This window comes from Amphiura filiformis, chromosome 1, assembly GCF_039555335.1.
Source record: "Amphiura filiformis chromosome 1, Afil_fr2py, whole genome shotgun sequence".
Lineage (NCBI taxonomy): Eukaryota > Metazoa > Echinodermata > Ophiuroidea > Amphilepidida > Amphiuridae > Amphiura > Amphiura filiformis.
Genome location: NC_092628.1, coordinates 86,196,334 through 86,224,018, shown reverse-complemented (window position 1 = coordinate 86,224,018; position 27,685 = coordinate 86,196,334). Strand labels below are relative to the sequence as shown.

At 36.2% G+C, this 27,685-nt stretch overlaps 1 protein-coding gene across 1 annotated transcript in view; it reads right to left on the bottom strand.

Annotated features, from left to right (window-relative positions):
- Positions 1-230: 230 nt before the first annotated feature.
- Positions 231-27,685, bottom strand: part of LOC140155634 (double-stranded RNA-specific editase 1-like) — a 186,820-nt gene continuing 159,365 nt past the window's right edge. The window contains exon 3 of the mRNA XM_072178553.1: positions 231-3,925. Within this exon, the coding sequence (XP_072034654.1) occupies positions 3,397-3,925 (529 nt within the window). The 3' untranslated portion in view covers positions 231-3,396. The remainder of the gene's footprint in view (positions 3,926-27,685) is intronic.

Sequence of the window (27,685 nt, the reverse complement as noted above, 5' to 3'; positions counted from 1 at the left end):
ACCGATCATTTCCCGCTCAATCATACCCCCATCAAGCCATAAAAATAATCCTTCAAGACGGTGTACATTTCAGAGGGATGAAAAATAGAGTTTGCCTGGCTAGGCTGCACCGGCAGCCATTTAAGGCCATGCATCAATAGGGACTAAGCTTTCACTGCCAGTCATGTTGGATAAGATGCTGATCCATGATCTCTTGTAATGCTTTAGTGCTGATCCTTTCAATGTTGTAGTCTCACTCTCTTCCCCCTATACACTATAAACCCCAAATGTAAGTCAAATATATGCCATATTGTTCCACATAACCCATTGGGGACTGTTATGAAGTAGAGGGTTGGGGACTTTTGTTGTGATATCCTATCTTGTCTGACAGAGTGCAGCAAGGGGATTCTATATTTCATCCCTCCCAGGTAAAACCACAGTATCTGTCAATAAAATACAAAATACATACTGCCTTCTCACTTGTGAAACAGAATTTCAAATGTCTGCTCACTACATCAGAATGCTGCATCTACATGACATAGCACTTTGATTTGGGAGGCATATATTTTGAATCAGTCTGCCCCTAAAGTAGAAGGAAGTATAAGCTAGCACTAAGCAAAGCATATACTGTATTGTAACATGAGAGGGCAGATATGTGTGTGTGTTTACAACCAAAGGCTAGTCTTGCACGTGAAAGACTCTCCCCATGTTTGCTAAAGCTTTTCCATTGATACCTACCTCTTCTTGTATTTGTTCATTTTATCTCTACGCTTGTATCAATTTTACACAAATCACCTGGCCTCGCTAATAAACACCGAACCTGGTAGTGAACGTGGTGAGCTTTTTGTCAACATGGTAACGGTGCCTTTTGGGCAGCCAGCATAGCCCTAAGGGGCCCGTATCAATTTCAAACTAATGAATTTCTGATTTGAAGCAGACAGAAACATGGATAATCTAGCATATTTGTGCTCTCGCTACTAATTGTCAATCGTGCTTCAATTATACGCTTGTCATATCAAAGTGGGGGGATTTTGTGGCATGCAAATCTCATGAAATTTTAAAGTTACAATTCCTTCTAGGTTTTACTGTTCTGTCAATTAAATTGAAAGAGGAAGGTTGGGACAGGTAACCATGGTAACAGTGAAAATCCAAAAATGACATGTTATTTAGCTCTATTGCTTACTTCACAATAAGAGCCACAATCATACTGACAATTTTGATTTTTATGTTTGGCTTAATAAACAACGGCATCAAATTGATTAATCGCTTAAAATTGAATCCTATATATTTAAAATTGGAATGATGGATTACTTGACAGTTTTATATTTCAAGGATTTCCAAAAAATTTGCCCACGTTCAATTATTAAATTTCAATCTTATGTTCTGTAAACTATTTTTAACGTTTACACACTGCTTGGTTTTAAATTCAAAAATGCCAGCTCTGTAATCTATTTTCCCAACACAGTAATCTCTATTGACGACAGCACAAACTATTCCCGAGTCACCACTAATCCATGATAATATAATTTCTTCTTTGTTCTGAATTTACATCATCTACTATTTCAGCCGGACATTCCAGAGTTCTAAAAATATCTGGTCACACGAAATGCACTCTGGACTTTAGGAAAGCAATAAACAATCCTGTGAGTGCTTGTAAGTTTATCGCCAGTAGGAATATGGGGAGATGGTTTTACACAGATGCGACAAAAATACCCCATGTTTTATCACGGGCCTCTCTATTCTCACATACTACTTTTTTGAAAATCCTCCTTCACACCATTTCTAAGATACGTTATGTATTATACATGTTAATCGCTACTGCTCAGATGGTATTTGCAAACATTGCGTTATTCCAGTTGAAATCCATACACCCTATGGAAAACTTGACCTTAATCTTCCACACAAGGAGTGCAAATTTCAAATGGAGTTACCTGAATGGGCAACTCCATTTGAAATCTACACCCCCTGTGTAAGAGATTAAGGTTATGTCTTCCATAGGGGTGTATGGATTTCATCTGGAGTAGTCCATTGAATGGGAAAATAGAGTATTCATCTCATCTTCATCAGCTGATAAACCCAAAGAAGATGACTTTTTTTATCACATATGGAAACTATGAAATTCTCACCATGTGCGGTGCAAAATTTCACACTTGGTGACGCTGCATGGATCCAGATGGACTTCAAGTCTGTGCCCCCTAGGGTATGTGGTAGATAATACTGCCATGCAACATTTATAAACCCCAAACTCGCATCAGCATTGGGTTGCTATGGCAACCAGGTGAGATGATGCTGATGGTGGTGGTTGACCGTGACTCAAAATGAGATGACTACTTTTTTAAACCTGCATCTTCATACAAGTGACACAAATGAATGTGTGTGCATTACCATTATATCGTGATACACATGCTCTGCAAAAGTTTCTCAATAGGGTTTGAAATCTTTTAAGCGCTATAAAGTGATTGTTACTCTATAGATATGTACAAGAGGCAGGAATGCTCCATTCAGATGGAATTTGAACATGGATTGCAGCACATCATCTGCACATGTATTATACTTAAAGAAAATGCACATTTTGATAATGGATGGCAATAAAAATCAATCTAAAATGAAACGTGCAGCTGTGATATGATTAAGCTTGGATATTACTCCAAACACAATGACTGTGGCATTTCATACAATTTGTCTTTTAATAACACCACTCAATCGAGTTGGTAGTTCAAAATAAAAAAGGTCAAAGCCTTATAACTAATCTGGCCTCAGTAGCATCCACTACTATAATCGTCTAGGCTACATCTTATGATGTGATTCTGTAAGGAAACATCTACAGCTACACATTTAAGAATCAGAGTGGCATTCCAGAAAGTTTGATAATTTGTAAGTTGCATAATTGAGGAAATGGTAATTTTAAGGGATGTATGTACTTTTAGAGAAACAAAAATTATCCTTGTGAATCCCTGTGGAAAGCAGTGCTTACACTCATCAGGGTTAACTATCATTAAAAGTGTCATTAAAAAATATTGCATTTCCTTGCATTTGGAAATTTCTCCAAGACTTACATCCCTGATTATAAATCAGCTAAAAAAGAAATATGAAAACTCAAAGCATCAGTGACATCTCCTGATACTTCCTGTAATTTAGATTTGGAAAGCAGTTATACAACTTTCTGCTTATAAATGTCATATTAGACATAAACAATATCAAATGTCAGGAGTGAGGGAAAGTTTCATAAGGCAGCTATGTGGCATGGCTACACTGTTTTTTTGGTATGCTATAATATTCACAATCAAATGTCCATCAGTTTGCTCTTCAATAGTATTACTTCAAGTCAACCTAAAGATAGCCATTTCAGCAAAATCAAATATTTCAAACTAACTGGAACACCCCTCTGAAAATAACCCCAATGTACATATGATTTGTTTATTCAAATTGATCTTGTTCTAGTGGTTTCTTGATCCAAGTACCCAAACCAGCCTTCTCAAACGCCCCTACCATCTTAGCCTTTGTCTTGTGGTAGTCTACGGCGAGAGCTTTGGATTCAGCATATGTCTTTGGTGGTGTCTTGGGCATATTGGTGAGCATGGACAACTTTCCGTACAACTTCTTGAAGTGCTCAAATAGCTCCTTCTTGCAGATGCGCGATGATTTGCCTAATTCGTCCTTCCCTGTTGTTGTGTTGATTGCTTCTAACTCGTTATCGCCGATGGTCCAATTCACACTGAATGAGGGCGCCTTCCCTGGCTGACGACTCTCTGTGTTGCTGATGCCGCTTAGTAAAGGCTTGTTGAGGCGGAACATAGTTGGAAGCTCTTCTAGGCTGGTGACACGGGCGTAGACTGCTCTGGACAAGTGATCGCCATGGTAGAGTGACCCTAAGATGATGCTGTCCAGGTAAATTGGTTCTACAAAATGACTCAGTAGCGAACCCTGTAGTCCGAGCATGTTCCATCTGTAACAAAATCACACAGAACAGAAAATTCAATCATTTGTTTGTAACAATCTTGATATAAAATGACAAATAGATAACGCCACAGTAATATAATACTTGAATGGGCTATTCCACTTGAAATCCATACACCCCTATGGAAAACATGACCTTAATTAATCTTCCACACAGGGATTTCAAATGAGGTTACCTGAATGGGTGACTGCATTTGAAATCTACACCCCCTGTGTAGGAGATGAAGGTCACATCTTCCATAGGTGTGTGGATTTCAAATAGAATAGCCTAAATGGGCAGTCTAAAAATGCTTCACCTGAAACAAAATCACAGCAACAAATTTCAACCAATCAACTTATTTGCAACCAAATTCAAAAGGCACACTAGAAATAGACATATATTCATGGGTATCATTACATCCAATGTATGCTAGGAATGGGGTCAATAACCCATGTGAAGTTATCATTATACATGTGTGTTGTCATTTGCCTTCATGGAAGATATTTATGAAAATAGCTGCCTTCAGAAATTCTTGGACAAAACAACAACAACAGTAAGATAACAACAACAACAACAACAACAACAACAACAACAACAACAACAACAAAACAACAACAACAACAGTAAGATAACAACAACAAAACAATGTCAACAAAAATCTTGAACTGAATATCTTATACACAATTTGCGCACTGCTAATTGTGCAGTACCTATTATTTTGACCAAGGTCCAGTGCACACCCTTGACGTTGCGTGCAAACTACAAACTCCCGTGATGACTATGTTTAAAAGGAATTAGGCATTTTAGTTTAGTGTAAAATGAGGTCTACTGAAAATGTTACCAAATTTGCTACTTGTCACTGAATATTCTAAGCATTGCATACTGTTTATGTATCCCAACTATATACTACAAGTCAACCTCCTGCTTCTGTTAATCTGTGATATATCATATGCTCAAATTTCCAAACACTTTAAATGCATCAATGATTTCATCAGTGATATCTTAATAAAAATGTTTATTTGCTGAAACAAAGAAGGCAGCTACAATATATGTTTACACATAGATCTCCCTTGCACCAGCAGGATGATACAGTTTATCGTTAAACAATATAAGTTTAATTTCAGCTGCTTGTGGAATGGATTCATTCACCGTCAATCAAACGACATACTGTCAGTCACGCACTGTGACAATGCAGGGGTATCAACTTCGGATTTTTATAACGGCACTGTTTTGATATTACATGAATAGCACACATTATCGGGATGCCAATTATGTCAACTCGGCTGTCGACGGTTATAATTTGCTCCATACCTTTATAGTTTACCGCTTGCTGTAGGCTTTTCTAAGTATAAGTGAGTGAGTAAACATTGAGGTAGGTCTCTAATAGCTTCAATTAGTACACTATATAGATAGACTTGGATGTATAATATTCTTATTTTCATTGTCTCTCTATGCTCTTGGTCTGCATGGTTATCTAGATGTTTCTCTTACTATTTGTTTGTCTTCTGTGACTTGCCCTTACCAGATATGGAACAACTTATTCCATAAGGCTGATGAAAGTTGATTTTCATTTTACTGTCACCCGCCCTCACATCATTTTCTGACCCTCACTTGAATTCATTATTGTCATTTTCAAAAAATAACAATAAAAACTATTATATTTGCAAAATAAATGATTAATATCCATGCATTTGTAGTGGAAAAATCAAAATCAAAAACATATATTTTGCTACAGACCTTGCAGCCTCTTTTTAGTGTACTTTTATAGATCTCAATTGGGCTAAACATCCATCTTTGAGTTAGTGAGCGGTAAATAACAACACCTTTTACACTTGTGTTTGGTCATATAATGAAAGTCAGAAAAATAATGTTTTCAGAAATTATGTGACGGGAAACTCAAGATCAATTGTCAGTAGCCCAAGTTATATTTAGAGAATAAAAGAAAGGATTTTGTCTTTTGCCTATTCAATAATGGATGGATTGGCCAATATTTGATGCTGGCACAACTACAATAAAAATATTATAATATTTACATTATATTATAATATACAATAGAAAAAATATATAATATACAATAGAAAGAAAAAGTCAGAGCCTTCAGGTCATTTTTCCAGTTTTGGTTACTTTGCTCAAATAATATAGTTTATATATCTGCAGGACCACTGGGGGGGGGGTTGACCTATTATTTGTCTTAACTCAAAAATAGTATTTTTTTTAAATACATATGGAAAATAAAGCCTTTGGGATCTCGGGAATTGAACTCATACCTTTCCCTTTGAGTATTTGAGCACAAACACAGCTAGCTCAGCCCCCGCTCTGACTCGTCATAACTCTGGTGAAGTACACCTTTAAGTAGGTTAACAACATGTTACTTGTTGCTCGTTTGAGTTAATCATACACTTGGATGATCCTTGTCAAATGTGCGAATTCTTACCCAGATGACCCCAAAAATAGGTTTTAGTCAATGGATTCATCTTGTCATACCCATTTTCATATAACAAGTCACATAATCAATATCACCAGCAGGACAGAAGGGGACGAGAGAAGATGCAGAATGGTCATCAGAAACAAGTGTACCATCCTTGACCCAACAACCTGGATATGTCATTGAATTAGTCAACCATCATAATGTGAAGCGACTTAGAAGCAAAACGGTAAGTGAAAATGGAAACAAGTAGGCGATCAATTCTTTACTACAATTAGCCCCATTTGCAGACCGCGACATTCCCTCAAATAGTGCAAGCGAAGCGAGCAATTTAGCTGGTCATCTGCCCGGTCATCTGACACTGAGCTGGTGCTATTCTTCACTAGTTTACGATTTTTCAGCACCATGAAATTTCTCAAACGCACAGCACATATACTGTAACTTCGGTGAGATTTCAGCCAACCGTAGCATTTTTGCAAACGGGCAACTTCATGGCTTGAACCCACTCACATTGATTTTGTAAGCCAAGCGACACAGCTCACTTCATCTCCACATCCCAAGTTGTCCCAATTGATGCACCGGCTATTGAATAATTAACAGACTTAAGAGGAACTATCTGTTATTTTTGAGAATATAATTGCCACGGTCAAAAATAGATTTTCTTTATACTTTCATATTTGATGGACCTTGACCTCAAACTAACACACATGGGATAAATTTCGGAAAAATATCCCCGTTGCCATGGTAACAGGCAAATTTCAATTTTAGGCCTATTTTCACAATTTTTGCATTATTCAGCAGTCAAATTGTCAAGTTTTGAAGCCAGTGATACTAATATACGCAATATAAATATGATTTTTTCTTTATAAGGTATGAATAGGTCAAACCTTAGATGCTGCAATGAAAGTATAAAAATAATCACCAGATGTCAGGGTGGGTTATACCATTTATTTGAAAAAGGGGTGTTTTTCAATTTTTTCAAAGTATGAAAATATACCAACTTTGTATAGCTCATAAACCATATGGTAGTGTTCGATTTCAACATCGACCACAGCATGTTGAGATGATACATTGGTCTTATGAAAAAGTTACATTTGAGCTGGGGGAAAACACATCTGTATATACAGTGTTGCCAGACATTTTCCTATTTTTTTTTTTTTTTCACAAATCTCACCTTAAGTTAAATGATGTGAAAATGAAACATCATCCTTTCAAGGAACATTTATTACAAAGAGAGTTTTATTCATATCAAATTTGATCAGTTATAATGGTCAGTGTTGTTCTAAACCACATGGGTGTTGCCATAATTGGGGTTTAATTGTGATTTGTCGATATTTTCAACTTTTTACAAGTCATAAAAATACCAAAATGCATTTCTATAATAAAGAAAGAAACATCGACCTCGTCATGTTGAGATGATATATTGGCCTTATGAAAAGTTATTTTGATCTGGGGCGGGTAAGACATCAGTTTATACAGTGTTGCCAGATAAACCACATGGGTGTTGCCATAATTGGGGTTTAATTGTGAGGTGTGGATATTTTCAACTTTTACAAGTCATAAAAATACCAAATTGCATTTCTATAATAAAGAAAGAAACATCGACCTCGTCATGTTGAGATGATACATTGGCCTTATGAAAAAGTTATTTTGATCTGGGGGGTAAAACATCAGTTTATACAATGTTGCCAGATATTTTCCTATTTTTTCAAAATTCAACACAAGTCTCTAGCCCTAAGTTAAAAGATATGAAAATGAAACTTCGCCTTCATAACGGAACATATCTTTTTAGAAAGAAAGTTAATTTCATATTCAATTTGATCATCTGGGATGGTCAGTGTTATTTCTAAGCCATATGGGTGTTGCCATAGCTGGCGTTTAATATGACAATTTAGATATTTCCAGCTTTTTACAAGTCTTAAAAATAGTACACATCCTTAAAATTATTGTGGAATGAACGCAATATTAAGGTTAAAAATTACCCTAAGAACACTTAGTATGTGAATTTGAATTTTAAATTTGAGTTCGGAAAATATTTCCTTCTGTACAGTATTGCCAGTTATATTCAAAATTCAACGTATGTCTCACTTTAGGATTTATATTGTTTAAATCGCTGCCATGAATAAACCACATGGATGATGCCACTATAAATGGAGTTAATAGTGAAATGTGGATACATTTTCAATTTTAAAATGACACCTTATTAAAGTTACAGCTATAGTATTCCAATTTTTCACAAAAAACACCCAAAAAGCACACAAATTTGTTCTAATTTGGCGCTTTTATGGGCACTTTTGCCTTAATGCACCCACTTTGGTGTATTGTCTCCACTGCAAACCCACCAATCGACATACAAAAAGGTACCCCCAAAACCGTGGCACATCCCGTATACCTTTAACCAGGAGAACCCCTCCGGGGTCATGTCATAGGTATACTGTGCCCAGTAGTCCTCTTTTCTACTTGAAACGGATATTTCCTCAGACAACTTTTATCAACATTTGATGATTTTTTATTTTGCTTTAACCCTGCAAGTATCTGGAAAAGTGTTCATATAAATCTCCTTCAGTCTTGATTTAAGTTGCTTCCTTTTTACAAGCTCATACAAATTCATGTCATCAATGAGCAGGGGATGCTTGAATGACAGAGAATTAGCAATAATATCATGCCAGATTTCAATGATCATTTCTTCTTAATACTTTCGACTCTCCCAAGAGCTCCTCTCGGAAAGGTAACTGGACATTAATTTGTCTGGCTGTGAAAAGGTTCTGTGCGTTATTGTCTTTGACTATTCTCATATCTTTCGAGACATTTGCTGGATCTATATAGTTTTTTGCCCATTTCTTCCCATATCTTTTTGCAAGTATAGTTGGGATGTGTGCTTTAATAATATGGGGTAGGCGTAATTTAAACATGATCTTACTCTTATATGCATCTTTTTGCAATGTAACAATCTTATGTTATTTTAATTTATTTTAGCCTAGCTAGTATGTGTATATTGGTAAAAACATTATGGCTTTTATGTATATTTTAACGTATACATGTTTGATGTTTTCTGTGTTGTATTTTAAGGGGTTGGTCACCCACCTTTGCACAGTATTTTTGGCGGCCCTGAGAGCATATCAGACATACCAAATTGCATTTTGAATACGAGGAATGTATTTCGATACAATAAAAATTTTAGGGTAAATTATGCATATTGAATTTTTTTATTTTTTGACATATTACAGTTAATTTAATAAATCTAATGATGTGTACTTAAAGTGTATGTAGCTGGGATGAAAAGCCGACCACTAATCAATTAATTAATGTTAATTGAAAAATTTGACCTTTCATAGTGAAGATATAGATTTTCAGTCCCCAAAAGACCTTTGGAGTTTTGGTGAAAAAATCTATATCTTCAATACGAAAGGTCAAATTTTCATATGGACGGCTTTTCATTCCAGCTACATACACTTTAAGTACATATCACTAGATTTATACAATTTACTTTTGAGATCTGTTAAATTTCAAAAATATCAATTTTTAATCATTTGCCATAAAATTTGTATTATATCGCAAATTTCAATATATGTCTGATGTGCTCTCAGGTCCACAAAAAATATGTGAAAACGTCGCTATTTGAACCCTTATGACTTATAAAAATATCGACATCTCACTATTAAACCCTAATTATGGCAACACCCATGTGGTTTGGAACAACACTGACCATTTATACAACTGATCAAATTTAATATGAAAGTAAATTTCATTTTAATAAACTTTCCTTGTGAAGGTGAAGTTTCATTTTCGCATTTAAGGTGAGACTTGTGTTTAATTTGAAAAAATAGGAAAATATCTGGCAACACTGTATAAACATATGTTTTCCCCAAGCTTAAGTGTAAATTTTTCATAAGACCAAATATGTATCATTTCAACATGGTGAAGTTGATGTTTCACTTCCACATATTTTTTAAGGAATGCATACCATGGTATTTTGGTATTTTAAAACTTGTAAAAAGTTCAAAATAACCACATCTCGCTATTTAACCCTAATTATGGCAACACCCATGTGGTTTGGAACAACACTGACCATTTATACAACTGATCAAATTTAATATGAAAGTAAATTTCTTTCTAATAAACTTTCATTTTCAACCTAAGGTGAAACTAGTGCTGAATTTTGAAAAATAGGAAAATATCTGGCAACACTGTATAAACAGATGTTTTTCCCCAAGCTCAAATGTAAATTTTTCATAAGACCGATGTATCATCTCAACATGATAAGGTCGATGTTTCATTTTCACATCTTTATTTTAGGAATGCATGCCATTGTATTTTGGCATTTTAAGACTGAAAAATAGCTGAAAAAAGCTGAAAAAGCTGAAAAAAGCTCAACATACGTTGAATTTTGAATTATGAGATAATATCTGGCAATACTGTATAGAAGGAAATATTTTCCGAACTCAAATTTAAAATTCAAATTCACATACTAAGTGTTCTTAGGGTAATTTTTAACCTTAATATTGCATTCATTCCACAATAATTTTGAAGGTGTGTACTATTTTTAAGACTTGTAAAAAGCTGGAAATATCTAAATATTGTCATATTAAACGCCAGCTATGGCAACACCCATATGGCTTAGAATAACACTGACCATCCCAGATGATCAAATTGAATATGAAATTAACTTTCTTTCTAAAAAGATATGTTCCATATGAAGGTGAAGTTTCATTTTCATATCTTTTAACTTACGAAGCGAGACTTGTGTTGAATTTTGAAAAATAAGAAAATATCTGGCAACACTGTATAAACTGATGTTTTACTCCCCGATCAAAATAACTTTTTCATAAGGCCAATGTATCATCTCAACATGACGAGGTCGATGTTTCTTTCTTTATTATAGTATTGCATTTTAGTATTTTTATAACTTTTAAAAAGTTGAAAATATCCACAAATCTCAATAAAACCCCAATTATGGTAACACCCATGTGGTTTAGAACAACACTGACCATTATAACTGATCAAATTTGATATGAATAAAAACTCTCTTTCTAATAAATGTTCCTTGAAATGATGATGTTTCATTTTCACATCATTTAACTTAAGGTGAGATTTGTGTTGAATTTCGAAAAATAGGAAAATGTCTGGCAACACTGTATATACAGATGTGTTTTCCCCAAGCTCAAATGTAACTTTTTCATAAGACCAATGTATCATCTCAACATGCTGTGGTCGATGTTGAAATCGGAGCACTACCATATGGTTTATGAGCTATACAAAGTTGGTATATTTTCGTACTTTGAAAAAATTGAAAAACACCCCTATTTCAAATAAATGGTATAACCCACCCTGACATCTGGTGATTATTTTTATACTTTCAATGCGGCATCTAAGGTGTGACCTGTTCATACCTTTATAAAGAAAAACAGTATATATATATTGTGTATATTTGTAACACTGGCTTCAAAACTTGACAAATTGACTGCTGAAAAATGCAAAAATTGTGAAAATAGGCCTAAAATGAAAATTTGGCTGTTACCATGGCAACGGGATATTTTTCCCAAATTTATTTCATGTGTGTTTGTTTCAGGTCAAGGTGCATCAAATATGAAAGTTTAAAGGAAATCCATTTTTTGACCGTGGCAAACATTTTTTTAAAATTCTCCAAAATAACAGATAATGCCTCTTAACTATTAATAAACTGTGTCATCACCGGACGGACATCTATTTTATTCATCTGATCAGGTCAGAATCTCTCTTCCTTTTGATGGTCTGATATTGATCACACTTCACCACCTGCAAAACACAGGCCATAATTAGACCCTTGATTGAGAAACACAGTACTGATGGGTCAGAAGAGCTAGGACCCAAAATGACCAATCACTGACCACTTAGCATCTGAAACAAGCTCATCTGTCAAGGCATAGTTCTTCAACCTCAATAAATTTGTATATTCACAGCTTGACCTTTGAATATGTGGGGTACAAAAACTCACACTCAACACCGTGACATCAACTTTGGAAATACAAGTGTTGAATGTTACAGGACTAAGCCACTGGAGATGAGATGCTTTCTTTTCTCTAATTAGGATTATTTTTATAAAAAATTTGTGAGATGTAGAGTAGAATTTCTGGGGACGATGCTTGAATGATGCCAGAAATTGGGAGGACAAGCATACATAATTGTGTTATAAGGTATAGGACAATGTCAATTACTCCCATGTAAATATGAATTACTTCATCATAAGTACAGATACTTGTCTGTAAATACCAATGACCTGTCCAAATGCTTATGAACAAGTCTGAATTTAAAACCTGCAAAATGTTTAATATTAGTTATCAGTAACTACTAACTATCATATATGTTCGCCACAAAACAGTGAATGAGTGATGTTAAATATACAGGGCAGATGAACCCAACCATTCAATAAACTAAAACAACTTTCACTTAAAATCTTATAACATTAAGCTCAAGTTCTCTTCAAAAGAGGATGTTTTTTCTTTCTTATCAAGATGCATAAAGCTATTACAAAACAATTTTGCTTTACAAGCTATTTAAGGTCAAATTTATTGGCACAATTGCTAATTAATTCCTACTCGTTTACAAATGAATATTTTAAAAATAGTCTACGGTTACTTCTATAGACTAATCACGTGTATGTTTGACATGCGTAGGTTGTATAAATCATTGTAAATTAATACACAGAGAGTAAATGATGATGTAACAAGTAAATATCACTGGAGTGAAAGTGCAGTACAGTGATTACTGTCTACAGTCTACCTGTCTACTATTATAGATCTGTTCATACTGTGTGTCCAAATTTGGACATTTGTTTGAGTTTGTGTTGGGAAGAATCATGCATGATTCTAGGAATTAAATAAGGTGTTAACAACAAAATGTATGAAACATATATGTGAACATCTTCAATATTGGCTTTTTAGCTAAATGTCATCTGATAAATATTGCACAAATTCCAGTTTCGGAGAATTCATGTATATCAACTTTCATACCAGGTGGTGGTCGCATTGCATTCTCTAAATTTTCATCGTCAACCGTGTAATTGAATGGGATTATTTTGAAATTTTAAAATGAAATATCACAAACAAATAGGCCTACGTTAATAAATAATATAAATACAAGCTAAAACCATTGGGGTTCGATAATGAACCCCACAAAACTAACCAAGTATATGGAAAATGCCATACGGCCGGGCGGTTTCACAAGTTGCCAGCTCGATCATGCCATTCGCCGCCTGTTTCATACAATGAAGTTACTTTGAAATTTTGGAATACCTATAATACTGTTAATTTACAGTGTGATATACTAAACTCACAGGCATCTACACACTTCACAAAGTAGTCTGTGGCTTAAACCATATCAACACATATGGCTTCTTTTTAGGCTTAAAAATAACTAATATCAGTTTTCAGATTTAAGCTTGAATTTTCGGATTCATATAAAGTAGAATAAGAACAGAACTTTTAACAAATTGGCAAGGTAGTTTAGGTGGTTTTAACATTATACTATCCCACTGTGTACAAATCTAATATACATGTTACTATACACAAAAATGCGCAATTGTGCCTGATTGAGCTAGGTTTTTACCAAAGGGAATACCATTTTGTGTCATTCAATACATATGGGGTATGGTGGGTGGGAATGCAGACAAATTTGACTGAACGGACATTGCCTTTGAGACTGTAAAAGAGACAAAAGTGAACAAAACAATATTCATATTGAAACCATCTGAAACCCCCAAAGATACTTGATATTCTTTCCATAACAAAATATCATTGAGTATGCATGCAATACCAAAACTAAGAAAAACAACACTGATGAGCCAGAGCCGACGCCATGAACTGAACTGACAAACGCTATCGCATATCCCATGGGTAGTAAACATTTACTTATTTAAGTCCTAACGCTGTCAAGAATTGTAATAGTATGACGGTGTATGGTTTGCTATCTTATTATTATACGATATACTTGGTATCTTATATACACAGTAATTAATGATTTATGGTTATTTGGTATATTGATACACCATTATAGTACATGACATGCATACACACGCCTACGCTTGCGTCACTTCAAGGCTTTCGATAGCTCTTCATAAGGTACAATAATTGGAATCCTTTCAAAAGTTCATGGACCAATATGTACTTGAAATTTAGATGAGGGTGGGGTAAGGGTTGCAGATGGGTCCACCCTTTATGGATGACAGGATGTATATTGGGGAAGATGACAGTGTTTTTTTAATCATTCTGAGTCTGATATATACTCGCATGTGCTCACCAGAAGGCTGGAGTGGGGAGGGGTGTGTGGTTTATAATAGGGCAACTTCTTGTGATGACTTCTCACATAAGCCACCACATCTTACTGCACTGACTTCCACAAAGCTTTAGGTAACGCACCAACCAAAATGCCAATCCCCTATATTAAAGTCCACTTTTTTATTTTTGTTGAAAATCAGATGTCCAATTTTAGAAGCAGAAGGAAACCAGAGCACATGGAGAAAAACCTGCGAAGACAAGCATGGATCGGCAATCAAACTCACATGTGGCAACGAGGCTGGCAAATAAGAAGCGCCGGACCAGGGGCTACTTTGTAAAAAAATAGTCCCTGGTTAACAGGGTTTTACAGGGAACCAGGGGCTATTTTCAATGAACCAGAGGCTATTCAATGGATGAGAAATTTTGTTGTGTACATTTTTGATACCTCACTCATTTAGGCTGGGAAATAAGAAGCACCGGACCAGGGGCTACTTTGTAAAAAAATAGCCCCTAGTTCACTGGGAACCAGGGGCTATTTTCAATGGGCCGGGGGCTAATAGGCCCCTGGCCCCCACTTATTTCCTAGCCTGGTGGCAACACAAGGAATAGAACCCAGGCCGCAGTGGTGAGAAGCGAGTAAGAAGACTCCCTTCAAAACTCTTTCATCAAATTCAAGAATGATTATGTCAATTGTAAACATGTTTATAAAAACACATATGTAAGTATTTTTTTCAAAGATATGTACCATGCCTTGAGCAATAAATTATTACATTCTAGACCTTAGTATTATTTAAAGACTCCCAAAATTACCAGTCTCGCAGAGCATGTCTATATCCATACTATAAGCTGCCTAAACTGATGTTCAGGATTACTAAATCCCAGAATATCAAACTCAACATCAAATCAAATTATACAGATTGGCAGAAATTACTTAGGTTTTGTGATATCAATTCCAGAATACATGATGAGATTTTTCCCAAACTGATCTGCAAAATTCTGACAAATATGCAGTGATGAAATGTATTCAGTGAAGGGAAATGAAGAACTGAACGGTTGAAAGATAAAGCAAGAAGACAGGAAAGCATAGGAGTAGGCTTCAATTTCTCCAAGAAACAGCCATTTAACTCGTAAGATGGTAGCACTTTAAAAATAGCCATGTTTAATTAAATTTAACTACCTTTATTACTGCTTAGGAAGTGCGCATTCTTTGCCAATGAATGCTTATTTTCTCTGCTCGTACTGAAAGTATCGATGTGCACTTCTTCACAACATTTATTTTGTTACTTTAATTCCTTTTTCTTTATTGATGTCTGGAATTTCAAGTGTAACCACGTAGCCATCGTCGTCGGTGTCATCAAAACATGACCATCCTCTTCCTTACCCACCCACAATGATTGCAAACATCTTCATCTTCTTGAAATGGGATCGGTTGTCTATAAAAAATATGTCATTTGATCCTAACGTGTGGAAAAAATACCACATACCACAGCGTGCATCATCTAAATTGCCTGAGTTTCTTCCTATAAGCACTTCATCGCTCTAGATCTAACAAACTTCATGCTTGTTAAACTGTGATTGACAAGAACTGCTCCCATTCGGCCATTACTAAATATTACAAGGAGCTAATTTAGTTGATAGATATGCCATATTTGGTCAGTGTTTGGCATTCAGGAATCCAGCTGCAGTTCTATTGCTTATTCATGAAATACTATAAGCTGCACTTGTACTCTCTACTGAGGTTTCTTGATGGCACTTACAGTGAGTTACAGTAGCAATTCTTTGCAACAAAACCTGACCCTGTTTTTAAAGCATTTTATGAATTCATAAATGCATTTTGCTTCTTTTTTCAACGTCATTAGAATACATCACAACGCATTGCAGTTTTGAGTCAGTTTCTTTAACTCCCACTCATACACTTTGAACTTTGGGACATTTGGCAATTCTATCTCTTTGTTAGGCTAAAAATACTGCACCTCAACTGTTATATACAATAATTTGCATGAAAAATGTTACAAAACTCAACACAGGATGAAAAGTCACAAACACTCTATACAGCTTGTCAACATCAGCTTGTGCGGCACTTTAGAATGAGGTAAAAATTGTCACAACTTCTTTGTTATATTTATTTTAGCCTAGGCAAATAATGGAAAAATTAAGTTTTCATGACATTTCTGAAGTACTGTTAAAGTCTTGAAAATTCATAAAATACATAATACAGTGAAAAGGCATTAATCAACCGAGTATTGACTCCACAGGAAGATAAATATTTGTACTATGTCATCAACGATGTCTTCTTTCGATGCCCTCTTTCGTAACGGCACATCTGGGAATTTCATAAGCTTCTTTCTCAGAATGTGTCTAGGCGGCATTTTGCTACAGAAAATTTGTAACAACTTTGCATTTTCTTTATTTTAGGCCGTATCCTGCATATATATGTGTTTTTATAATTAATTTTATGAGACTTCATGACGCTGCTCTTGATTTTCAAATTACAGCATGCTGAAGAAGGGTTTCAAAAATTTATTATTATGACCTAATGACTCAATTTCGATACTATTTTAAAATGTCTCTGGAAGTAAAATGCCAATTGAACTACTTCCCTAAAAGCCTTATCATAACAACTTTCATAAATGATAATCATTTATTTTTCAGTTCAGTATTGAAACAAATGACAAGTCACTTGATGTTAACCTTTCGCTGTTTGCGATGAGATATATCTGCTCTCTCGATTCATTGAAGTTTTTTTTTTTAAATTGTTTCCAAGCTTACCTACCTCTCCAGTCTGTCCTATTCCCTTTGTCTTGTTTTATTTATGTTAATAACTTTCTGTTAGAAAGCTTATTTCTATTACTTATTTATTGACTTATTTGTTTGATAAAATTAGGTTTAAACATGTGTTTTGTTGTATGTAAAGAGTCTGTGGCTCATCAAGCTCCCTGTGAGTTTTCTCCATGGCCCCTTACTTTATATTTATTGCTCTCTTTTATATAATGCATGCTCATTCTTGCTGAAAGAAACTTGTATAACTCATACAGTATATTATTAACATTAATCCCAAAAAAACACATCCCACACACTTGTGTAGCAAACAGAATACCTGGACATTGACATTACACTCTTCCCTACCAAACTCTCAAGCATTTTTACACTATTTGCAGTGGCGTGTTCAGGGGGGTGCTTTGGGGGCTGATGCCCCCGCACTATGTTAAAAATCATGTAAAATCAGTTGTTTTTTGGTGATTTTACTTATTTTTAGCCATTAAGCCCCCCGCATAACTCTGAAAGTCCCTCTGAGCTCCCCCCCCCCCGCAGGAACAGATTCTGGACACGCCGGTGATTAGTGGCATCTTACACCTCATCAGGAAACTGGATGTCTCTGTTTTGCTGTATGTCCATGCTATGAATAAAATATCATATAAATCTTATAAAATCCTTGTGTAGGACACTTAATACAAGTATGTACACACCCCACACACAAACGGCATATACTGTAGAAACTTTTAAGGACAACCCAATTCCGCCTACAATCTATACACAACTGCAAATAAGATCTTAATCAAGGTCCCTGACCCCGATATGACTGACTTTTATAATATTACCTGGCAATTTCTGTTTGCCTGATTGCCAATCCACTTGCTGCAGCAACTATCCTTCGCTCACGGACAAGCTTTCACTGACATGTTGAAAGCTAAGTGGATAGACACATTTGAGGAGGTCACTGTTTAAAACAACAACACACCATTTCCTGTTTTTACACGTACAGCATTTTACGACAACTCCCGATTAATTACCCCCAGTTTTATCCGCTTCTTATCGCAACCTAATCTTCACAAGTAAATTTAAATAAAAGGACCTGTGGATGTATTCATAAAGTGTGAAAACTCCCAAAACAGACCTCGAAATCAAAGGAGGCCAGGCATAAAAGGCCATGGCCTCTGTTGGCCATTACAGTTGACATTGGTGCCCTTATAGCATTCTTCAGTACATAGTAGCTGTCATGCCTTTTGCTCACTGCCCTGGCCTTGAAAATGAGCGCCCTTGAAGATGTGAATTTTGAAGCTTGCTCCCAAATCCCTTATCAACAAGAGAACTTTTTTGTTACACAACTTAGAGCAGTTTATTTCCGTAAATTTCCCTAAAGCATTTTCATCAGAGCCGATAGAACAATCTTGGGGTCTTCAACTCTCCAACTTGGCTGTTGGTCTCGTTTTCCCCCCAATGTTAATGATAGAACCACAAGCACATGTTGTTAGACCCCTTATGTACTCATGGGGTGAGGGAGAATGGGAGAAGGGTAAGCATGGTAAGAAATGTTTGGCAGGCTAAAAGGGAGGCAAGCATTTTATATGCAGTATTTAATTTAACCCTAGTCCTATGAAGGAGGGTGGGTTGGAGGTTTTTCATCTGGCATAAAAAACGTAAGTGCCAAAAGGGCATTTATAGTATGGTCGTTGGACATTTTGACCCGGAAAAAATTGGTAAAAAGCTGATTTTTGCACCAGACAAGCAGAATACATCATAAAACATCATATCCAAAATCCGAAGAAATCCTCCTTGGGGAATTTGTTTTATCCAAGATGGCCGCCATAATGGCTGCCACAACATATAATTAGCTGTATCTTAGCTTCTAAAGCAGATATGATGACGATTTTAGTGTCTTTGAATAGGTTTAAGAGGTCAGAGAATTCAAATTTGTGCAAATCTAACACACTGATGTCTTCAATCACACTGAAATCCAAGATGGCTGCCAAAATGGCCGCCACAACATATAATTAGCTGTATCTTAACTTCTAAAGCAGATATGATGATGATTTTAGTGTCTTTGAATAGGTTTAAGAGGTCAGAGAATTCAAATTTGTACAAATCTAACACACTGATGTCTTCAATTACACTGAAATCCAAGATGGCCGCCAAAATGGCCACCACCACATATGATTAGATATATCTCCGCTTCTGAAGCAGATATGATGATGATTTTAGTGTCCTTGAATATATTTCAGAGGTCAAAGAATTCAAATCTGTACGTATCTAAAACACTGAAGTCTTCATTCACACTGGAATCCAAGATGGTCGCCAAAATGGCTGCCACCACCACGTGTGGCTTATGAAGCAGATATGATAATGATTTTAGTGTCTTTTCCACTTCTGCATCATGTTTTAGGTGACGCAGAAGTCAATTTTGTATTTATCTAAAGTACTAAGTCAAGTCTTCACTTACACTGTAATCCAAGATGATCCTCAATATGGCTAAAATCAAACATGCTTAACTGTATATCTCAGCTTCTGAAACCAATATAATGATGATTTTAATCTTTGAATAGGCTTTTAAGAAAATGTAGGTTTTAGGGGTTGCAGATTTCAATGTTGCAATTACTTAAAACACGGAAGTAAGTGCTCAGTAACAATAGAATCCAAAACAGCTGCCACCACATGATTTTCTATATCTCAGTTTCTGAAGCAAAAGTAGCTATCTTCGACTTCAACTGCAAGTATAATCACCTCAGCGTTTTGGCAATTTCTCCTCTGTAATCTCCACAAGCTGTGACACATTTAAATCCCTTTTTGCGACAGGAACATCCGTTATTTCCACAAGGACTCCTGGAGGATAGTTTACATTTGTGCTGCTGTATCTACATCCGTAAGGACCGGTGCTAGTACGGTGTCAGAGAGTTTCCAACCCCATTGATTTGTTATTGTTTGTGAGCTTTCTCCAAAGTATGACCTGCAAAAGAACACTCAGACTGTGAAAATACGCTGCTCTTTTTAACTAGGTGGAAGCTTTTGAGGATCAAAATGCTTTATTTGATGATACCATCGCCATGAAAGCGAACCGCAGACCGTTTAAAGAATCTTTTTCTCTGCCACCACATAAGACAACAAATAATCTGATGCCATTTGTACAAATCTGTTCTAATGTCGCCTCAGGATCGTCATCTAGGATGATATCTGCTGCAATTCTTCTTATCTTCTGCAACAAACTTGTCTTTCCATGTCCAAATGTTGCAGAAGTGGAGTCACAATCACTCCATGCATGGATAAACAGGACCGGCCTGAGATGGAATGTCAATACTTCACCAACGTTGTTAATAAGGTCTTGAACTTTCCAACCCACCGATATCAGCTATATTCTGGTCCCCAGTGGCACTTCTCTTCCTTGTCTTGAACATGGAAGGAGTCTTGAAGGGTACATTCCACTATCAATGTGTCAGCATCTCCGATACTATATTGTGCACCATCCATCGACTCAGCAGCGAGATAAACTGGCATTTGTTCTTATCATATTCAACTCACAGAATCTATTAATGTTCTCATCATGACCAGCAGACCTTCCTCTCGAATGAGAAGAACAACAGTCAGTTTATCTCGCTGCTGAGTCGATACTTGGAAACCAATGGTCAGAACGTGCACAATAGTACTGGAGATCCTGACACTTTGATAGTGGAATGTACCCTTCAATTTGCAAGACAAGGAAGAGAAGTACCTGTAGTAGCAGATCAGAGGATGTTTAAAGACATTCCCACAACCCAATGGGGTTTCTGACCTTGTACGTCTGGCTTTTGTACACATGTGGTATAGTTGATCATACCTTGCATTGGGATTGTGTGCAAATATCTGGTGTTTTCATCCTATTATTTAACATTCAAAACATCGAGACTTAGGAATGAAATTAATGCAGTGGGACAATATGAATGTTTCCTGTAAGAAAATTAAATATCAGTCCTAAGTCTCAACTATTAGCTTGTTGGCTGCAGTTTTAAAATTACCATTTTGTGTGTGTGGCAATGGACTTTGCCTTTAAAATTAGGTTATATTGATCAAATTTCCCAATCATAGTGCATTGTAGGAATGCCTTTAAGCCTCCTCTGGTAGCAGATGACACAGATATACTTGTCCTTTTGATGTACCAATGAGACCAGACTATGGCTGATATCTTATCTACTTCCATTCAGAGAAGAAAGGGTTGGTGGTTTGGAAAGTTCAAGACCTCCTGTTTATCCATGCATGGAGTGGTTGCGACTCAACTTCTGCAACATTTGGACATGGAAAGACAAGTTTGTTGAAGAAGATAAAAGAATTGCAGCAGATATCATCCTAGATGAGCGATCCTGAGGCGACATTAGAATAGATTGGTACAACTGGCATCAGATTATTTGTTGTCTTATATGGTGGCAGAGAAGAAGATTCTTTAAACGGTCTACGGTTCGCTTAATCCATGGCAATGGTATCATCAAATAAAGCATCATTTGATCCACAGCTATCTACAAAAGCTTTCACCTACTGAAAGAGCAGCATATTTTCACAGTCTGCGGGTTCTTTTACAGGTCATACTTTGGAGAAAGCTAACAAACAATGACTTGAATCCAATTTAAAGCAATGGGGAAGGAAACACTCTGACATCGTTCTAGCACCGGTCCTTATGAATTTAGATGCAGCACCACATAGCTTGCTTAAGCTTGTACGATACAATTGTAACCTTTCCTCCAGGAATTCTTGTGTAAATAACGGATGATCCTGTCGCAAAAATGGACTTAAATGTGTCACAGCTTGTGAAGATTACACAGGAGAACATTGCCAAAACGCTTAGGTGAGTATACCTGTAGATGAGAACGAAGACAGCTACTTTTGCTTCAGAAGCTGAGAGATATATTCACATGTGGTGGCAGATATTTGGGATTCTATTGCGACTTGCACTTCAGTGTTATAAGCCCGGTTTTAAGTAATTGCAATGTTTGATTTTAGCAATATTGAGGGCCATGTTGGATTGCAGTGTCAGTAAAGACATATACTTATGAAGATAAATACAAAATTGACTCCTAAAACCTATTCAAAGACACTAATAGCTACTAAAATCATTATCATATCTGCTTCATAAGCCAAAATATACCTAAACATAACACGTGGTGGTGGCGGCCATTTTGGCGGCCATCTTGGATTCCAGTGTGAATGAAGACTTCAGTGTTTTAGATACGCATAAATTTGAATTCTTTGACCTCTGAAATATATTCAAGGACACTCAAATCATCATCATATATGCTTCAGAAGCGGAGATATATCTAATCATATATGTGGTGGTGGCCATTTTGGCGGCCATCTTGGATTTCAGTATAATTGAAGACATTAGTGTGTTAGATTTGTACAAATTTGAATTCTCTGACCTCTTAAACCTATTCAAAGACACTAAAATCATCATCATATCTGCTTTAGAAGCTAAGATACAGCTAATTATATGTTGTGGCGGCCATTTTGGCGGCCATCTTGGATTTCAGTGTGATTGAAGACATCAGTGTGTTAGATTTGTACAAATTTGAATTCTCTGACCTCTTAAACCTATTCAAAGACACTAAAATCATCATCGTATCTGCTTTAGAAGCTAAAATACAGCTAATTATATGTTGTGGCGGCCATTTTGGCGGCCATCTTGGACAAAACGAATTCCCCAAAGAGGATTTCTTCGGATTTTGGATATGATGTTCTATGATATATTCTGCATGTCTGGTGCAAAAATCAGCTTTTTACCAATTTTTTCCTGGTAGCCACTGTTTTTCCACTTCAACGACCATACTATTAAGCTAATTGTAGATCCATCCTTTGTGCTCATTTCAGTGAATTTTTTTATCTGCTATCCCTGGTCTCTCTCTCTCTCTCTGTGTCAGGTGGCGCTGTGTAGCGCTGCTGTGGTCTTCACAAGAGTACGCCATCTCACTCGATCCGATGCCAAGTGTGTTGCACCTTGCATTCCCTGGTTAGAAACCAGCTTCACGTCATTAGTCCAAGATGTTGGTGGACGTCCTCTTCCTCGTTGCCTTCCATGGCCCCTTGCAAAATCTGTTTTTCTACACCTCCATGTTTCCTGACAATATGGCCAAAGTACTTCAGCTTTCTCTCCATTATGCCGCTTCATGTCTTATAATATCCTGTCCTCTGAACACCAAAGGGGTCTGTGGTTCAAAACCAGACTGAAGCAACCAACTTTTCTCTTCACCTTCTTTCTTTCTTCCTTCTGTCCTTACACATTGACAAAAGGTATAAAAGGTGTTAGGGCTAATTTAGCCTAGAACTTTCCCTTCATTGAGGCCTTAATTAACCCTAACACCAGCAAATACCTCACAGTACAACATGACTACAAGTCCATGCAGACCACAAGCTGCCATTGTGCACATCTGAGCACACATGTACACATGATAATGTTGACTGGGCTTGCTATCCCTGATCTTGTCTTTCACATCCAAGGGGTCCATGGTTCAATACTGGATCAAAGCAAAGAACCTTTTTTCCATCTTTTTTCTCCAGGAGGAGGAGGAGGTGGGGCAGAATGATTGGGAAATTCTTTCCTGTGGCGCATACTTAACTGCACAGCCCTTGTGTACATGAAGAGAGTATCCAGGTTTGACCAGAACTATTCAATGCAAACAAACATAAATTTCGCACAAGGTCTTACTTCATTGATTTGATAAAACAAAACAAAAAGAAAACAAATAAACAAAATAAAAAACACACCACCAAGCAACAGCACTGCAAGCTGGGATAGATAGATGATGTCATAGTAAGTACACTTCACCTACTAAACTATGTCAGTCTTCATTGTAGTGGTATTTTTCAAGTACGGGGAAAAACCATGCATCAATATATTTCCAGTCTGTCCAGTTTATGTCATGACTACCAGCCATCAAATATGGACGGCAATTTTTGCATCTTACGCATTTTACAAAAAAAAAAAAAAAAAAAAAAAACTCAGAGAGGTGTGATGAGCTGCTAATTCTGTTGACAAATTTACATGTTAATGGACAAAGTGTGCTGGCCAATTTCAATCCAGCATGATGACACTAACGAGTTATGCATTGTGATGGCATTTTTTCCTCCCTACATTTGTTGGGATACAGGTGTTGTGGAGAGGCTGTAATGGGTACCCACTACTGTCTACTGAAAGTATGGAGAACAAAAATAGGTTGACTTACAAAAAATTGTATGTGGCTCTCTGGAAATGGTTGTGTACATTACCCCACTTTTACTAGTATATTCATTCATTTATTTATTTACGACATTTGGCATTCATCATCTACCTGACTAAATATTGCAAAATTAATACAGCTAAAACAGGTCTAGAAATCTAGTGTGATATATTTAATTAATCATTACTTCGTAAGTTTAACAACAATGAAATTCAGGTACAGCCAACAACTCAAACAGGAGATTAATTTGTTGAACAGGTAGCAAGTAACATGTCACCTAAGTACCTACAACATCCTTGAAATTGAATCATATCTCATGTCAATTTTTGTACAGCAAGTTACTTTTTAGCTTATGAACTAAAAACCCAGCACTATTACTTAAGGGCTGGGGTATGAATTTGGACAGTATTTATTTTGGGACATTAGAGCACATCAGACATATCGAATTGCATTCTGAATACGAAGAATGTCATTCTGATATCAAATAATTTTGATTTTTGAAATTGCAATTTAATACACTTTTATGGCAAATCATTAAAATTGATATTTTGATATTTAACAGTACTTGAAGTAAACTTTATAAATCTGATTATTTATACTTAAAGTGTATGTAGTTAGGAGGAAAAACCGACGATCAATTGAAAAGATTGACCTTTAAAATTGAAGATATGGATTTTTTTTCCCAAAACAAAAAAAAAAAAAAAAAAGGTCTTTTGGGAAAAAATCCATATCTTCAATATGAAAGGTCAAAATTTTCAATTGATCGTCGGCTTTTCCTCTCAGCTACATACACTTTAAGAATATATCATTACATTTATAAAATTTACTTCGAGGACTGTTATATATCAAAAATTTGAAAAATATCAAATTTTTATAATTTGTCATAAAATTTGTATTATATTGTGATTTTCAAAAATGAAAATTATTTGATATCAGAAAGACATGCTTCGTATTCAGAATGCAATTCGATAGGTCTGAGGTGCTCTCATGTCCCACAAAAAATACTGTCGAACGCATAATAAACGCTCATTTTAGATCCCTTAAAGGGACTCTCGTTGCCATTTGTAACCATGTGGCTAGCCAACCATAGCTCCACTAAGTGCACTGGCGTCCCTCCTCTTCAGCTTTTACAACATCAATTATTTTCATCATAAAATATAAATCACCATTCTCATTATAGGGCAGTGCACTAAACTGTAATTAATGATCATGATTACAAATCACAAGATGGCTCTCAAGTCTCTCATCTTCTGCCTCCGAGCTCATGGCATTACACGTTACTTGGTCGGAAAATCCAAAGTAGCGGCGATAGAAGGGCGCAGTCTTTTGAGGTGTAATCAAGTAAGAACTAACCCTGTAGGCCTTTTGAGCTAAACCCTAGTAAAGCGCTCTTTAAACCTATCACGAAAATCTCGCATTGTCACGAACAATATAGATGGTCATCATCGAGGACATATTGAATCAGGCACGAGGTCATGACACCCCTTTCAAATATGGTGAGCACTAAGCTGTGGACATGTCACGTCCTGACGTATGCAATATTCAACCACTTGAAGCGATCACACATTTCGTCGAGTATGAAAATGGGGAATGTTAGCTGCCATCGACTCATACAAATTGCGTATGTCCCGTCTTGTTTCAATTTTACTTCGAGTACGTGTTGTTTATTTGTTATCGTCTTCATATGACAATGCTGTTTTTATTAAGATGAATTTGACATTCTTCATTATCACTGATTGTATCTAAATGGGACTTTGCAATTTAATGTCAGGCTCTCAATGTCTCAGAATTATAGCCTTTATCAAGACTTGATATTGTGTGAAGTCGATGTGCTGGGGCATGCGCTACAAGAGACGTTCATAAATGTATTAAAAGGGGAACCAGTGCCATAGCAATTAAGGGGGAGGGGCAGGCTAGGCAGAATTACCCTTCACATAAAAATATTTCAGGTGGTATAGGGACAGATATAACAATTCAAATGAGCTTATTTTGGAAACTTCTTGGCCTCCAACCAAAACAAGTTTCTTGTAGACTGTGTAGAAAGGTCTGGAACCAAGACTACTAAATTTGAGGATTCACTGCATGTAATGTTGCAAATTATTCCATCACCCAATATAAGATGACCAATGCTAGGAATTGAGGTGCATGTCGGAAATACAATTTATACATCCCTACACATTCAATATAATAAACATAAAACCTTGTGACATCAAAATCAATAACATAATGCATTTCATCCAAACATTATGACAAATCTAATTTAGCAGAAACTTGTCACAAACAAACTCATAATGGCTCTATATTCTTGTAAATTTAAAATGGATTATTGTTTTGAAGGAGTTGAAGGTGCACAAGATGTGTTTCAAAATCTACATGCTTATAAAGTTGAACCAGTTTTGTAGCATGTCACATGTGTAAAGCAGTTGTATCATTCTGTTGTACCAATGTTTTTGGTATTAAAATTTGATGTTGCTACCAGGGCCGGATTTACCTTTTGGGGGGCCCTGGGCCAGGCCAAAATTTGGAGGCCCCCAAATGCACCATGCGGCAGGCATCTGCACTTAAGTGACAAAGTTGTAAGATTTTACTAGGACAAATTGAAATTTTAGACTGTTTTAGCCCAAATTGAAGTTGAATTAAAATTGCTATTGAATAGGCCAGTGCGCACGCGCGCACAAAATTTTGCACTTCTTGTATAATATTTTGGCCCAAAACAGGTGTTTTTCGGCTTAAATGGAAGATGCACACTGCACAGGGCAATTTTGGGGGCCCCCAAAATTTGGGGGCCCTTTAGCCCGGGCCCATCTGGCCCTATGGTAAATCCGGCCCTGGTTGCTACATTAAAATCTGAACTTAAATTGCTCAATTGTGTGCCACTTTTGAATGTTTTGGCAATACTAAAAATGCAAGATTCATGCTCAAGTGCCATTTAGCTGGTTTTGGGCATCATTTATTCATTTAGATAATACTTCAATGATGATATTTTTGCGGTATTAAAATTTCGCATTTTGGAGAGAACCAACATTTTAGCAAAATAAAATTTTCACAAATTTGTATATCATTATAAGCCTATAGGAAGAAAAAAATATTTGTGTGCATGAAAATCAACTGCACTCACCAATTTTTCATGCACATGAACAAT